General features: G+C 39.1%; 2 protein-coding genes across 5 annotated transcripts in view; both read right to left on the bottom strand.

Moving 5' to 3' along the window:
* GP5 (glycoprotein V (platelet)) overlaps positions 1-1,161 on the bottom strand; it is a 2,175-nt gene extending 1,014 nt beyond the window's left edge. Inside the window, 1 exon segment of the mRNA XM_010834398.1 lies at positions 20-1,161. Coding sequence (XP_010832700.1) covers positions 20-954 — 935 coding nt within the window. The 5' untranslated portion in view covers positions 955-1,161.
* A 4,868-nt stretch (positions 1,162-6,029) lies between these two features.
* The window catches only part of ATP13A3 (ATPase type 13A3), a 79,309-nt gene continuing 71,606 nt past the window's right edge, over positions 6,030-13,732 (bottom strand). For all 4 annotated transcript variants that reach the window (XM_010834394.1, XM_010834396.1, XM_010834395.1 and 1 more), the window contains one exon: positions 6,030-9,440. In XM_010834394.1, the coding sequence (XP_010832696.1) occupies positions 9,243-9,440 (198 nt within the window). In that variant the 3' untranslated portion in view covers positions 6,030-9,242. The remainder of the gene's footprint in view (positions 9,441-13,732) is intronic.

Genomic DNA, 13,732 nt, shown 5'->3' with positions numbered 1-13,732 from the left:
GCCGCGCAGGCCAGTGAGGTTGCGGAAGGCGGCGGCCGGCAGGGTGCGCAGCTGGGTGCTTTTCAGCCTCAGCTCCCGCAGGCCGCCTATCTCCCCGAAGAGCACCTTGGGGAGTTCCTCCAGCGGGTTCTCAGACAGGGTCAGGAAGGTCAGATTGTGCGAATGAAGAAAGAGGGCAGAGGGCAGGAACTCGAGGCGGTTTTCGGAAAGGGTCAAGGAGCTCAGGCTTCGCAGCCGGTCGAAGGCTCCGGGGACGATGGAACGGAGGTGATTGGTGTGGAGCTGCAGCTCCGTCAGGGCGCGCAGGCTGTCCAACAGCCCCGACTCCAGAGAGGCCAGCCGGTTCGAGTGGAGCAGAAGCTTCTGAAGCTTAACCTGGACCCCAAACAACCCCTCGGGCAGGTGGGTCAAATTGTTTCCCGATAAATCCAACAATTTCAGGTTCCCCAGGTGTGTGAAGAGGCTAGCAGGCAGGAAAGCGAGTTGGTTTTGGTTCAGAAAGAGCTCCTGCAGGTGAACCAGTTTCTGAAACAGGTTTTGGTCAAGGCTCTTTAGTTCATTGCCGTCCAGAAACAACTGTTCCAGGAGCACCAGGTTATCCAACAGTGCGCTTGGGAGATGAGTGATCTTGTTGCGCGATAACCTCAGGGTTTTAAGTTTTATAGGGTCGTTGAACGTGCCCGGGGCAATGGCGGAAACGTGGCTGTCGGACAGCAACAGGCGCTGCAGGACGGTCATGTCACTGAAGCTGTTGTTCTGCAAGGTGCCGCGGCCCATTTGGAAGAGCAAGATGTGCGTGAGGTTGGTGGGCAGGCCGAGCGCGGCGATGCCGGCCACCGTGCCGCGCGAGCACTGCGCGGCGTCGCGGAAGGCGCACCTGCAGGTGGGTGGGCAGGGAAAGGGCTGCGCGCGCAGGAGCCAGAGCGCCGCGCATAGCAGAGCGCTCCTCAGCATGTCTGAAACGGCGTCCGCGGCAGATCTGTGGGCTACAAGCAAAAGGGCAAACGCTCGTAATCCTGCATGATCCTTTCACCCGAATTATCACCGACTTTAAATGTTACCCGGATATGCTACATCTCCCTCTTAGCAGTGCTGATTTTTCCTGGGTGGTGAAAAGACATTCATTTTGCACTCCGAGGTCTCATCCTCTTGTTTCACTGATTTTCCACTCTTAATTCAAATCGGTAAAATTAAAGCATTTGCAAGCTATGGAAAAGGTAATAATACCTTTAAATCTTTACATAGCAAGAACTAAAATAATCTTTCTCACAATCAAGCTTGGAGGTATCACAGAGCAGTGCCTGTTGTGAAAATAACGCTGCTACTGACTTTGTTATTATTAATTCTTTGGATTCACCTTAAAATTTTTTTTAAATTATTTATAATTTAGCCAGGGGTGCCTATGACCTACAGCCCTGAAGGGAACAGCAAAGTGTGTTAAAACAGCAGCAACCACTGCCTGATTCTTTTAATCACTATCACGCTGTATCTGCAGTGCCTTCTTACTCCACTAACACAGGACCGCTCAAAATAATGAATAGTCTCAGCCACACTGAGACAAGTAGGTGAACAGTACTTCATCACTTTATGCCACACACTGCTCTCAGCACTGTATTTAAATTAATGCATTTACTCCTTACAGTAACCTTGTGAAAGTGAAAGTCACTCAGTCATGTCTGACTCTTTGCCACCTAGCAGGCCAGGCTCCCCTGTGCATGGAATTCTCCCAGCAAGAATACTGGAGTGGATAGCCCGTCCCTTCTCCAGGGGATCTTCCCGACCCAGGGCTCCAACACAGATCTCCCGCATTGCAGGCGGACTCACTGCAGTCTGAGCCATGTGAGTTGGGTTATCCGCAATTAAAGGATGATGCAACTGAAGGCACAGAAAGGGTAAGTAACTTAACCAGGGTCACAGAGCTAGAATTTGGAAGTATTTCTGATTGTGCCATAAATAAGGAACTATTACTTCTAACATGCTATATTAAAAATTAGTACTCAAGGCACTGAATTATCCATGAAATACACACAGTAATACTAATCTGCCAAAACAATGTTTCCCACGTGTAATTTCAAATAAACTGCATCTTGTACTAAATTTTACTTATTTGTACAGACTAGCCAAGCCGTCCAGTTACCCACACTTAATTTTTAGAATATTTGGCCTTACCTGAAATGGTGCTGCACCCCAAAGCAACTGAATGGTTTAGAGCTTTGCATGCGATTTGGCACTTTCCAAAGGAAGAGAGGAGTATCTTTGCATCCTGAAGATAAAGACTTTCCCAGAACAAAAGTCATGGAAAGAGCCCTATCGCAGAGGGCATATTCTGGTTTTTTAATGACAAATAAATGACAACTGTCTTCAAACTCTGAAAGAGACTGTATGTAACCCAAGTCCTGCTGCCAAAGCCGAAAGATGAGCAGGAGGGGTGCAGTTTCTTCATAAATGGCACAGTATGACCTGGTGATGTGTGTCTAGTGTCACACAGAAGGATCATTGCAGCAGCCATATATCCCTGGTTGGTCTACACTTCCTTGGGAACTTCCTTTATCTGCTACTTCACTACAATTCTACTCAGGTTCCCCTCTGCCCCTTTTAAGAACAATAAGGTTAAGGACATTCTCAAGTGCTCCCTCATTTTTTTAAAAGTATTTTCAAGTATGTTCCCTAATGGCCTTGCTGGGTTGAGGGTGTCCACATGTTCAATTGAACATAGGAATGTCCAACTGCTTTGCAAAGTAATTGTACCAATATATGTTGTCACGTACCACGTATGACAGGTCCTGTACTTCATTTCTGCCCATGCCTTGACATTTTTTTTTATTTTTGCCATTCATATGAAAGAATTGTGTGGTTTTAGTTTGTCATTTTCCTACTGACCGATAAACTTGAGAATTTTTCACATTTTTAAGGGCCAATCTTCTGAGAAATTTGGGTTCTTCTGACCATTTTTCTATATGGAAAAATGTCTTTTAAAAAGTAAATTGTAGGCATTCTTTATATATTCTGGATGTTAATCCTTTGTGGATTATAAGTGTTTGTTGCAGATATCTTCATCTAATATGTGCTTTGCCTTTTCACCTCCTTTATGTCTTTTACTGAACAGAAGTCTTAATATAGGCAGTTATTAATATTTATGATTTGTTTTTTGTGTCTATCAAAATAATTCCTCTTCTTGCAAACCAAAAAACTTCTCCTATAATAACTTACTACATTTTAGAATATTGTCCTTTGCATTTAGGTCTTTATTCCATCTAGAATTGATTTTTGTGTATGATGTAAGTACAATGTTTTTTTCCAACAGATCAGTTGTTCTATATATATATCCTTTCTTCCCTCAGAGCTACAATGTCAGCACTGTCACAGATCACCACTGGATGAACGTGTGGTCTGTGTTCTCGGCTACTTGATAATCCCTGTGCCAACACCACACTGAAATATAAAGCCTGAAAATATCCAGCGTCTTATCAAGTGTGAAGAAGTAGACATTCTCATACATTGGTGGGAATATAAATAGTAGCAAACTTTGGGGAGGAAAACTTAATTGTATCAGCCAAATTTTAAATATACATATTCTTTGTCCAATAGTTCCATTACTAAAAATACACACTATGGAAATGCTCATTAAGACATCTACACAGAAGTTTATTTGCAGGATTGTAATAGAAAAAAGGAGATCCACCCAATCCATCCTAAAGGAGCTCAGTCCTGGGTTCATTGGAAGGACTGATGCTGAAGCTGAAACTCCAATACTTTGGCCACCTCATGCGAAGAGTTGATTCATTGGAAAAGACCCTGATGCTGGGAGGGATTGGGGGCAGGAGGAGAGGGTACAACAGAGGATAAGATGGCTGGATGGCATCACCGACTCAATGGACACGAGTTTGGGTCAACTCCAGGAGTTGGTGATGGACAGGGAGGCCTGGCGATTCATTGGGTCACAAAGAGTCGGACACGACTGAGTGACTGAACTGAACTGAATAGAAAAAAAAAAAAAGCCTAAATGGCCATCAATATGGAAGTAGTCATTTAAATTATAGTACATCCATGCAATAGGATGCCTTGCAGACTTTGAAAAGAACAGATTTGAGCTGCAACTACTGATGTAACTTTCTAAAATACACTGAATGACATAAAACAAGGGCTGTGTAGCATATAACAATGGGGTTCTACACAAATGTGTACAATTTTTAAAAACATGAGCATATATATATATTTTCTAGAATACACCCAAGAAACTTTAGTAGTCCCCCTTTGAGAGAAACTAGGGAAAAGGCGACTTCCTTACATACCTGTGAGGTTGAAATTTTATCAAATGTGCTTAATGTCACTGTTAAAATTTTTTTAATGCAAATATAATTTGGAAGGGAAAATGGCATTATTTAAGAAAAAAAGGAAAGAACATAGGTATTTTAAAATACTGGGAAAAGCCAGTGGCTGAACTGCAAAAGAATAAACATTAACTTCTGGAATTATTGACTGGAGTGGTGCTACAGAAATGGTCTTTTATCCTGGTTGGGAAAAAAAACGTCCCCCAAACCGACACTGGCAGGTGTAACAGAAAAGGAACTGAAATCTATTCAGCCTGTGATGTAGCCAAATGCAGGCAAAGCCCATTAAATGCTAAACTGACTGAAATTACCTTCTAAGGCATATAGTCCTAAACCACAGGGAAAGCCGCTGCCTATGCCAGGTGTTATGGGAGGCCTGTCTTCCCACTCAAATCAAGGGAAGCAACTCCAGAGTTCAAACCAGCTCCCCAGCAGGAAGTCTGTCGTGCATATACATGGCCACGCCAAGTGAGAGGCCCCTTGCCCATCAAATGCCAGGATCCAGCCCTGGAAGAGGTGCTGTGGATCAAAGTACAACTTCGAGTCAAACTCAGGAGAAGCTTCCTTGGCCTATTTCCCCAGGAAGATTTCCAAGAATTACCTCCAAGTTTTATTTTGAAGAGAGGACATTACAATCACCCAAGGAGGGAACACCGGGCACAGAAGTTGCGGACAGTAGAGGAACACTGAGTTCATTCAATGGACAAACTGATGAGCTACTGAGAACTTTGAGCACTGAAGTAATGACACCACCAGTGTTTCCAGTCCTTTGGATTTTGAATCCATGAAACAAGTCAGGAACCTGCTGTCCTAAGTGGCAGCTTCCAGATCAAAGTCACAGAACCCTGGCTTACAGGGTTTGGCCATTCAAAAGCAGGTTATCCACCGGAATGAGATATGCTTTTCTTCCTCCATGGAGGGGAGGATTCTAAGGCCAGGGCACAGCAGGGATCTCTCTGTGCTTGGAGAGTAACCACAACCCCAACTTGGCATGGGGACAATCTCATTCAAACTCCTAGGACTCCCTCTGTCCTCTCCTGCAATATACACCTGGAATTGATGGAGGGGGAAGAGGATGGAGAGACAAGCACAACTGTACCACCACCAGCAGGCTGTGGTGCAAGGGACAGGATCAACCCACACTGAATGGAAGGAACTTGGGCTCAAACTAGGTCTTACACCATGCAACCATCCACATGGCTCACAGAAGACACAGAGCTCCTGCAGAACCTATGATACAAGGAAAGCCCTCCCACCCAAACAGAAGGCCAGGTACAGCCTGCCCTCTCTGGGATTTCTATGGTCAGTAGTTAGTTCCAAGTTTTCCCACTCCATGGAGTGCTCTTTTCACATTCATGGGTGCCACTTCACCTCAAGTGTACCATGGCGTACATGGCATTAGCTTTTAGTTTGATCTTCCTAACTATCAATAAATTCTGAGTCCCTAGTCTTCTATTTCACCATTTCCCTCAGATCTCCTGATACTAACATTTGGCTCTACAATGCATCTGACTGATGGGTTACCATGGGCTGGTCACAGACATGTGACATGTGGAAAGCTGCATTGTTTTCTTGAAAAATTCAAAGTTAAAAAAAAGAAACAGGAGAAATATTAAGCAGGAAAATAAATCCAGAGTGGGCAGTATTCATGTAACTGAAGAGCAAACAGATGTATATAAAGACACAGAAAAAAAGAAATGTTGTATCATTCATTTAAATCTTTATTTTGATCAGCTTCAATCAAAAAAAAATTCATAAGGTTATTTACAGTGCTGAATGTACAATTTGAATGTATGCCTTTTTGACATCAGGGTACCATTCTTGAGCAGCAATACAATTTTAAAAATATAAAGATGCAGTATCATTTCTGATATAAAGTTACTTAAAAAAATCCAAAGTCTTAGGGAATTCACAAATCATAACAGAAAGTAACTATTAATTTAATGTGCACATAATTACCAAATCTTAATGCATTAAAAATATGTGTAAATGCCCACAGACTGTACAAAAATTAACATTTTGTTAAAAGTTCCCAACCACCTCCCACCACAAATATACAAAAGTCTATTTTCAGATATGTCAAAACTGCATGCGTGAAATCTTAGAATGTTTTCTAAAGCTGGAATTCTGCTCTTCTCTAGACACTGCCATTTTGGGAACAGAGTACATAAAGGCTGATATAATTTTCCATGCCTTTGAAACTGTGCAGTTATTTTCTTAAACATGGGAAACAAAATAAATAGTAAAAACTGCAACAGTTTTATTTAAATGCAAGTAGAATTTGGAAAGCTTTCCAATGTAGGGATTACAAAACTAATATAAAAAGTATTTTATTGTTGGCTTAGCCACTTTTTATTCAAGCATTATTTGCAGCATCGCTTTACAGCAGTTGGTGCTAAAAGTTACAAAACATATAGTTACCACTATTTATATTTGAGGGAGGGGAAAAAAAAAAAACTTTAAACAACCCTGAGGGAGACACACATTAAAAATCTTGTTATTTATTTAAAAAGTTAAAAAGTTACATATTATTTAACAATTACTTTTCTGGACATTTCTGTCCTTTAAGTATATGCATAAATAAAATTTAAATCAGCAATATTTATTAATCTTAATACATCAAAATAATATATGTACAGATTTTAAAATTTAGATCTGTATACACTCAAATAATTTAATGTGAAATTCAGAATCGAAATTACTATGTAATGGTGACCTACAGAGAGAGGACTCTATCTATGGCACTGAACAGGACCCACACCTGAACTCACAGACATTCTTCAAATCACATTCTGGAAGCCATCCAATAACCACCTGAACAACCCACCCTGTCTATATTCAAATCTAACCTCCTACAAATGCTTTGTCTACCTACCTAAAAACCTCATTCCTCTGAAAACAATATGGGAAGATGTGATATAAAACCCTTATAAAATCTAAAAGTTAAAAAAGGGGGGAGGGTGTCAAAAATATAGCTCTTTTATGATCATGCTCTTAAGGATGTTAAATACAATCTAATAATTGGATTTTAAGCTGCTACTTAGCAATTAATTATATGCTTCAGTATTTAAATCAAAGGATACACTCATATGTATTGAAAGTGAATTGAATGTGGAAATTATAAAATGATTAAAAGAGTAACTATAGAAAAAAGTGCTAATTCACAGCTCAAGAGGTCTAAGATGCATAGCTTCATAGAATCATTCATGGAACAACTGTTCTTATCATCTAATGTGTATTAATATAGTATCATACTTTTTGATGGAAAACTTCGATTATGTTTTTGTAAGAATCATCAGTGGCCATAGCAGTAACAGTGATCCTGAGTGTAACTTACATTTTTCTACAGTTACCAAACATCATCAGGTCTCTGCAGCATAAAAAATGAGAACCATGTGGTTCTACGGTTCTGGGTAACATGTGATCAAATTGGTAAATATGTATCAGGAAGATAATGATCAGCTAGAAGCAGAAAGCACAAGCATGCTACTGGTCAAGGAAGAACAAAGGATAAGATCATACAGTCTTAGTAGTTTAGTAGCTACTTTACAGCAGTATCAGTTTTCCTGTTTATCAGAACTCGGCTTTGCCAAACTACTGGATCTTACCTATAAAGACATTTTTAAATCACCTTAATTTTGTTTAGAATTTAAACGCTAACCAGGAAAAACAGAAAGGTGAAAACCATGTTCCACATTTCTTTTGGCTCAATGAATGTTTTTTTTTTTTTGAACTTCATTTTTTTTCTCCCAGAAATTTCCACAACCCAGTATGTTCATTTGCAAACACTCAATCCAAAATAGGTACGCTCTGACCTGTGGCGCCACCTAATGGCATAAAACAAACTCACCAGGTTCATACTGGTTTGAAAAAAAAGCAGTCATTCAAAGCTGCTCATTTTCTAAGCCTCATTATTGACAGGAGAGACCTACATCAGACCTTTAAAATTTTAAGAGGGAAAATTCTAACTCCAAAACTAAAACACAAAAAACCAAAAGACAATTATCCTATGTCTTTAGGTAATAAGAGACGTAAATAAAAATAAAAAGGCATTTAAAATAATATAAAACCTGAGAGGGGGTAAAAAACAGGTATGAAGGGATATTAGAAAGACAGATCTACATCTACTGCCAAAAGAAATAAGCTTTCTTCCTACTGAAAAATATTTAAACATATAACTAAAGCAAATTACACTACTGACACCAGACGTAGTCCAAGATGCACTTAATAGCTTTGAGGGACATCTCAAGAAGGCAGTGAAGCACCTTGCTGATAGAAAAATAAAACCCAGGCAGTCTGTACAGAAAATATAAAACCATAAATGGAAATTACCTGAGTTGTTCTATAAGCAACACCCTAGACTCACTCCTAACTCTAGGCTATCAAAGGGAACTGGTGTATGTATACAAAGTTTTCTTTGGGAGAAATACTGAAATCAAATGAAAATGGGCTTTTTACCTATTTTCATTGGAGGCTAACTAACACCCATTTTATTTATCAATCACAAATTTAGGGACTGTATATAAATGATGACTTTTTCTAAAAAGGGGGCTGTGAAAATAAAGGCATAAACTAATAAGTCTTAGAAAATAATATCTAAACACCTTTCAGATACCAACTTTCTTCTCTACCCTATAGAGTATCACTGGAGGGTAACAAGGAAGCAAGTTCTGGAAATATAATATTTTAGAGTTACTGAATGAAGGTATAGGACTTTATAGATAATTAATTATTTAACTGGCAGGCCAATTTCTTTTTGTTTTTGTTTAAAAAAAAAAACTCTCAATCAGCTACTATATTGGAAGGGTACAAACTGAAAGGGTGCCATTCTGACACACAGGATCAGATACAGTCCTACATTTACACTCTCCTCAATACTGCTACTAGAATGCCACTGAGCCCGATTCACTGCTAGGTTATGGTGATGATCTGACATGACCCATTCTCCTTTACTAAAGCTTTAGCTTCTGTTGTTGTTTGAGGTTTTGGCGGCCATTCTGGGTCAACCAAGAGCTCCTGAGCCAGATACATGTACTTGGCCTTTGGCATCTTCTTCCTACAGTTCAGCGCCCAAGACAAGCAGCATTTCTCCCACCAATCCATCGACTCCTAAGAACATAAGGAAAAAAAGGTACACCCAGTAAATTAAGAGCTGCTGTTTTTAACAGTTTTGTTAAAGCATAGTTCATCAGCACAGAAAAATAAGAGGAAATGACTTCTGAGCGCAAGAAATCATGAAAAAAAAAATGCTTTAAAAAGTCAGCTTTCAATTAATTAGGAACATTATTTTTTTTAAGAGTACAGTTTTAAAATTATCTATGTCATTTACTTCATTTTATTTAGTTCTATGTTCCTATCTCCTCTTGTACGCATACACATTTAAAAAATAACTTGTATAACTGGAGGCTATGATTCCATTACATAAAACATCTAATGTATTGAGAATAACTTTAAACTATTCAGAAAGAGAAAAAATTGTTAATATTATATGAAAGCCCCAACTATCTTTTGGTGCTATTGCTTCTAGCAACTTAACCACCAGATCATTTTTGGAAGAAAATGGTATAAAGATACCACTGCTACTGTTAGCATCAGCTTTCAAAGTATTATTTAAATATTGTTAGGTCAAAATCAGAGCTTAGATCATGTTTAATGTCTATCACTTCTTTTAAAACCACATTCTCATTAACATAAAAAAACAAATTTATTTTATAACGATGGTTTCCCCTTGGTCCTCCACAACTGGAAAGAGAGGTATAAAGTAAGTACTATTTCTTAGTAATACTTCACTATAAAAAGCTCTGCTGTCACAGAAATCCTTCTGATCAATCCTAATGTTTTTACTGAATGTGATCTTAGATAGTTCTTGGAGAACAAGAAAGCAGAGTTCCTGGTTACTGTACAAAAAATGTAAATTCAATACAGGTCCTCAGAATTTGTCTTAATTGAAACTGGAAATAAAACCAAATGACTATACTGAGATCTGTAGTTACTTTCATCTCTGAAGAACAGTCAATCCTTAAATTACTTTGACTGTTTCTTCTACAAAGAAAATTTAAACCCTAGGTTGTTTTGTTTTGCCATCAACATATAACCCAGGCTTCAACCAGGTGTAATCTCAACTGCAGTAAAGATGACCCTTGAGCAACATGGGTTTGAACCTGTGCAGGTCCACTTACACGTGAATTTTTTCAGTAAACAGTACAGTACCACATGATCCATGATTGGGTGAATCTGAAGGTACGGAGGGACCCCATTATCTGAGGGTTCTTTAATTATAAGTTATATAAATCTTGGCAGATTTACAGCTGCAGGGAGGGTCAGCGATCCTAATCCTTGACATATTCAAGGATCACCTGTAATCTCACGGAATGGAATAACTGACAAAGACATTCTAATGTTAACTCTCAAAACACCTTCATGATGGAGAAAGACAAATTTGATGTAACACAGATCCTGAAACACAGGTTTCTCAATTGGCCAATGGAGAACAGCAAAAATACTTTAAAATGAAAACCTTTTTAAATTTCTTCATACTTTTACTCGGTAGGTCTCCAGGACCTACTACTCTCTCTCCCTTCAAAACTGGGGATGGGCACGCGGCAGAGCACGTGCAGGAACGTAAGACACCACGAAAGAAGTGAATGCCGCTCAGTTGTGTCTGGCTTTTTGCAACCCCATGAAATGTACAGACACCGTAACGACGTGCTTTTAAAGGCCTTCTAGTTTACTCTTGTCGACAAAACACAGTAAGCTGCACCATTACCAAGCGTTTAAAGGCAAAAACTGTGACCTGTCACAAGTAAGCTATACTGAATCTGTGGTGGGGTGGGTGAGTGGGGATACAGATTTGAGGGTTATTTATCTAGTAGCCTCTATATAATAGCTAAAAAGTTATCACCTTAAAGGAAATCCACAGGAGAACATCTGCCTTAGAATACAGAAGAGACTAGACAGAGGATTCTTCAGGTGATCAAAGAATAATTCCTTTCCAGTACAGGCACATGCACGACATACCTTAATATTTAATCTAAAATTATGGTTCACCACTTGGACCTATCTTTTCCCCAAGATTTGTTCAAATTCTTCAATCTAACTACAGAAAAAAAAAATCACTGTTCCTAAATCAATGTGAAAGCTGTCACTTTTTACTTTATAGCAAATGACATGGTTAAAGGGCGAATGGTGAAGGAAGGTGACTTTAAAAAAAAGAAGAGAGGGGGACCAGAAACATATAGGCATTGTTGCCCAGATGAGCCAGCTAGGCTGAAAGTAATGCATAACAGGCTGAATTAAGGAAAGTCAGTCAGGTGTATTCAAGTAAGATACACACACATACACACACAAATTAAATCCATCATTCCCCACCAGTAAAGAAAGGCAAGCAATAACATTTTAAACAAATTCCATTGCAAACAGAATCACAACTGCATAGTATTCTTTTTAAAGTGTATGTTTTTAGAAAAAAAATCCCCATGTCCCTATTAAAAGCAGCATACACTTGTTATAATAAATTAAGTCCCATGGAACACTAGGGATCCCCCCTCCCCATTAGATTCATATTTTGTTCTTGAGCCTTCACCTCCCCTGAACATTATACACAAAAATACACCATAAGCAAGCATAGACTTGTTAGTTTACAAACACAAGCATACCGCAAACATCCTCAAACAATGGAATTCATTGGTAGAGAAAATAAAAGGTGCTACAGGCATGCCAAAATGAGAACTAAATCAAGGGAGAGACGACGGTGGCAAGAGGACAAAGGCAAGCACTGTGCAAGGAGAGGGAAGAGCTGCATCACAGGGCTAAGAGTGTGCACCAGGCCTCCCTAAACATCAAGGCCAAATCCCTGAAGCAGAACACAGGAGCCCCAGTAACAGGATCCTGTGACTTGCTGCTGAAAGGAACGGTTAAATAACCAAGTGTATCCCTGAGAGAAAGGGAAAGTAGCTACTGCAGCCCAGCAGAGAAACCACAAAGAACTTTCAAAAAGTTAAAATTCTCCTGCTTTTTAGAAGACCAGTCCAAGCTGTTCATTACAGAACCCCAATGCTTACTCCTAGCAGTGTCTTTTAGGAAATGTTTTCAGGGGTAGAAAGTAAAATATAAAGTTATGCTACAGGGAAAATGTTGTAATGGTACTGTGGTATTCATATGTCTTTTTTCATACCAATCCTGAATATGAAACAAAGACAATCAGAATTAGCATTCTATCTAAATAAGCTTGAATAATATCCTAAGTGGCATAAAGACTATGGCTGACATCTGGATTTTTTCCCTCTAAAAGGAAAACAAAATCAGGACAAATTCTCAGGCATATCAAAATACCTGATATTAATGACTTTAGTTTTACATCCAACACTAAGCAGCCTCGGTTTAACAGACACAGGATACACACAAACGCTTCTTTAAAAGAGAATATGCAGCACAGATCTCAAACACGGGGAAAGTTGCATAGTAAGCCACAGGTGATGGGGTTCTCCACTGAACACTCCTCATTCAGCAGATGAAGGGTGCAGCTCAGGCATTTTGTGAATGTCCTTGCTTGAAAATCACTGCCATTTCAACAATCTTTTTTCCTTTCTCTACTTTTTCTTTTTGGTCAGAGAATAAGTATTAATATCTGGGGCCACTAAAGATCATTGTAGGAAAAAAAATAGTTACATAAAAGTTTTAACTTTGATTATTTACAAATGGTTTATTTAACCATTTGATTCAATTTGATTCAACGGACATTTACTGAGGCCACTGAGCGTTAATAAGAAAAAAACTTATTAATATTTTATTAATAATAAAAAATATGGGAAATAAATGACTATTATATAAAAACATTACCTGTATCTAAATTAGGTTAGCTGCATGAATGTTCAGTGGGCCAAAAAAAAAAAAAAACCCATATCTAAAACATCTATTAAATAAAATGACACCTAAAAGTTTATTTGGTTTTTTAAGAATTTTGAAGCCTCTGAAGCCTTTCCTGGACCCAGATAAAACTGAATTTGAATTCCAGTTCTAACACCATTTCCTCATCTGTGAAGACAGGGGTATCTTTAATCTCTCTATCCTAATCTCTTAGGTGATTGTAACAATTAGAGAGAATTTATACAAAGTACCTCCCAGTGTCTACCATAAAAAGTAGGTATTGAAACAGTAGCTATTGCTTGTCTCCATTTTGTCACTTGATTGTTATGTTACTTTGCATCTCTATGGCCCCATAAAACGAGGCAGTGTTGGCATAGTGGAAAAGACATTCCTCTTGAAATTGGAAACCCTGGCTTCAAGTTAGAAATACCTTAAGATTGGAAGGATTTGTATTTGGGGGGGGGGGGGTGTGGGGGGTGTGGGGGGTGTGGGTGTGGGTGTGGGGTGTGTGTGTGTGTGTGTGTGTGTGTGTGTGG

Source organism: Bison bison, unplaced genomic scaffold (genome assembly GCF_000754665.1).
Source record: "Bison bison bison isolate TAMUID 2011002044 unplaced genomic scaffold, Bison_UMD1.0 scf7180017864032, whole genome shotgun sequence".
NCBI lineage: Eukaryota > Metazoa > Chordata > Mammalia > Artiodactyla > Bovidae > Bison > Bison bison.
This window is presented reverse-complemented; position numbering and strand designations above follow the sequence as displayed.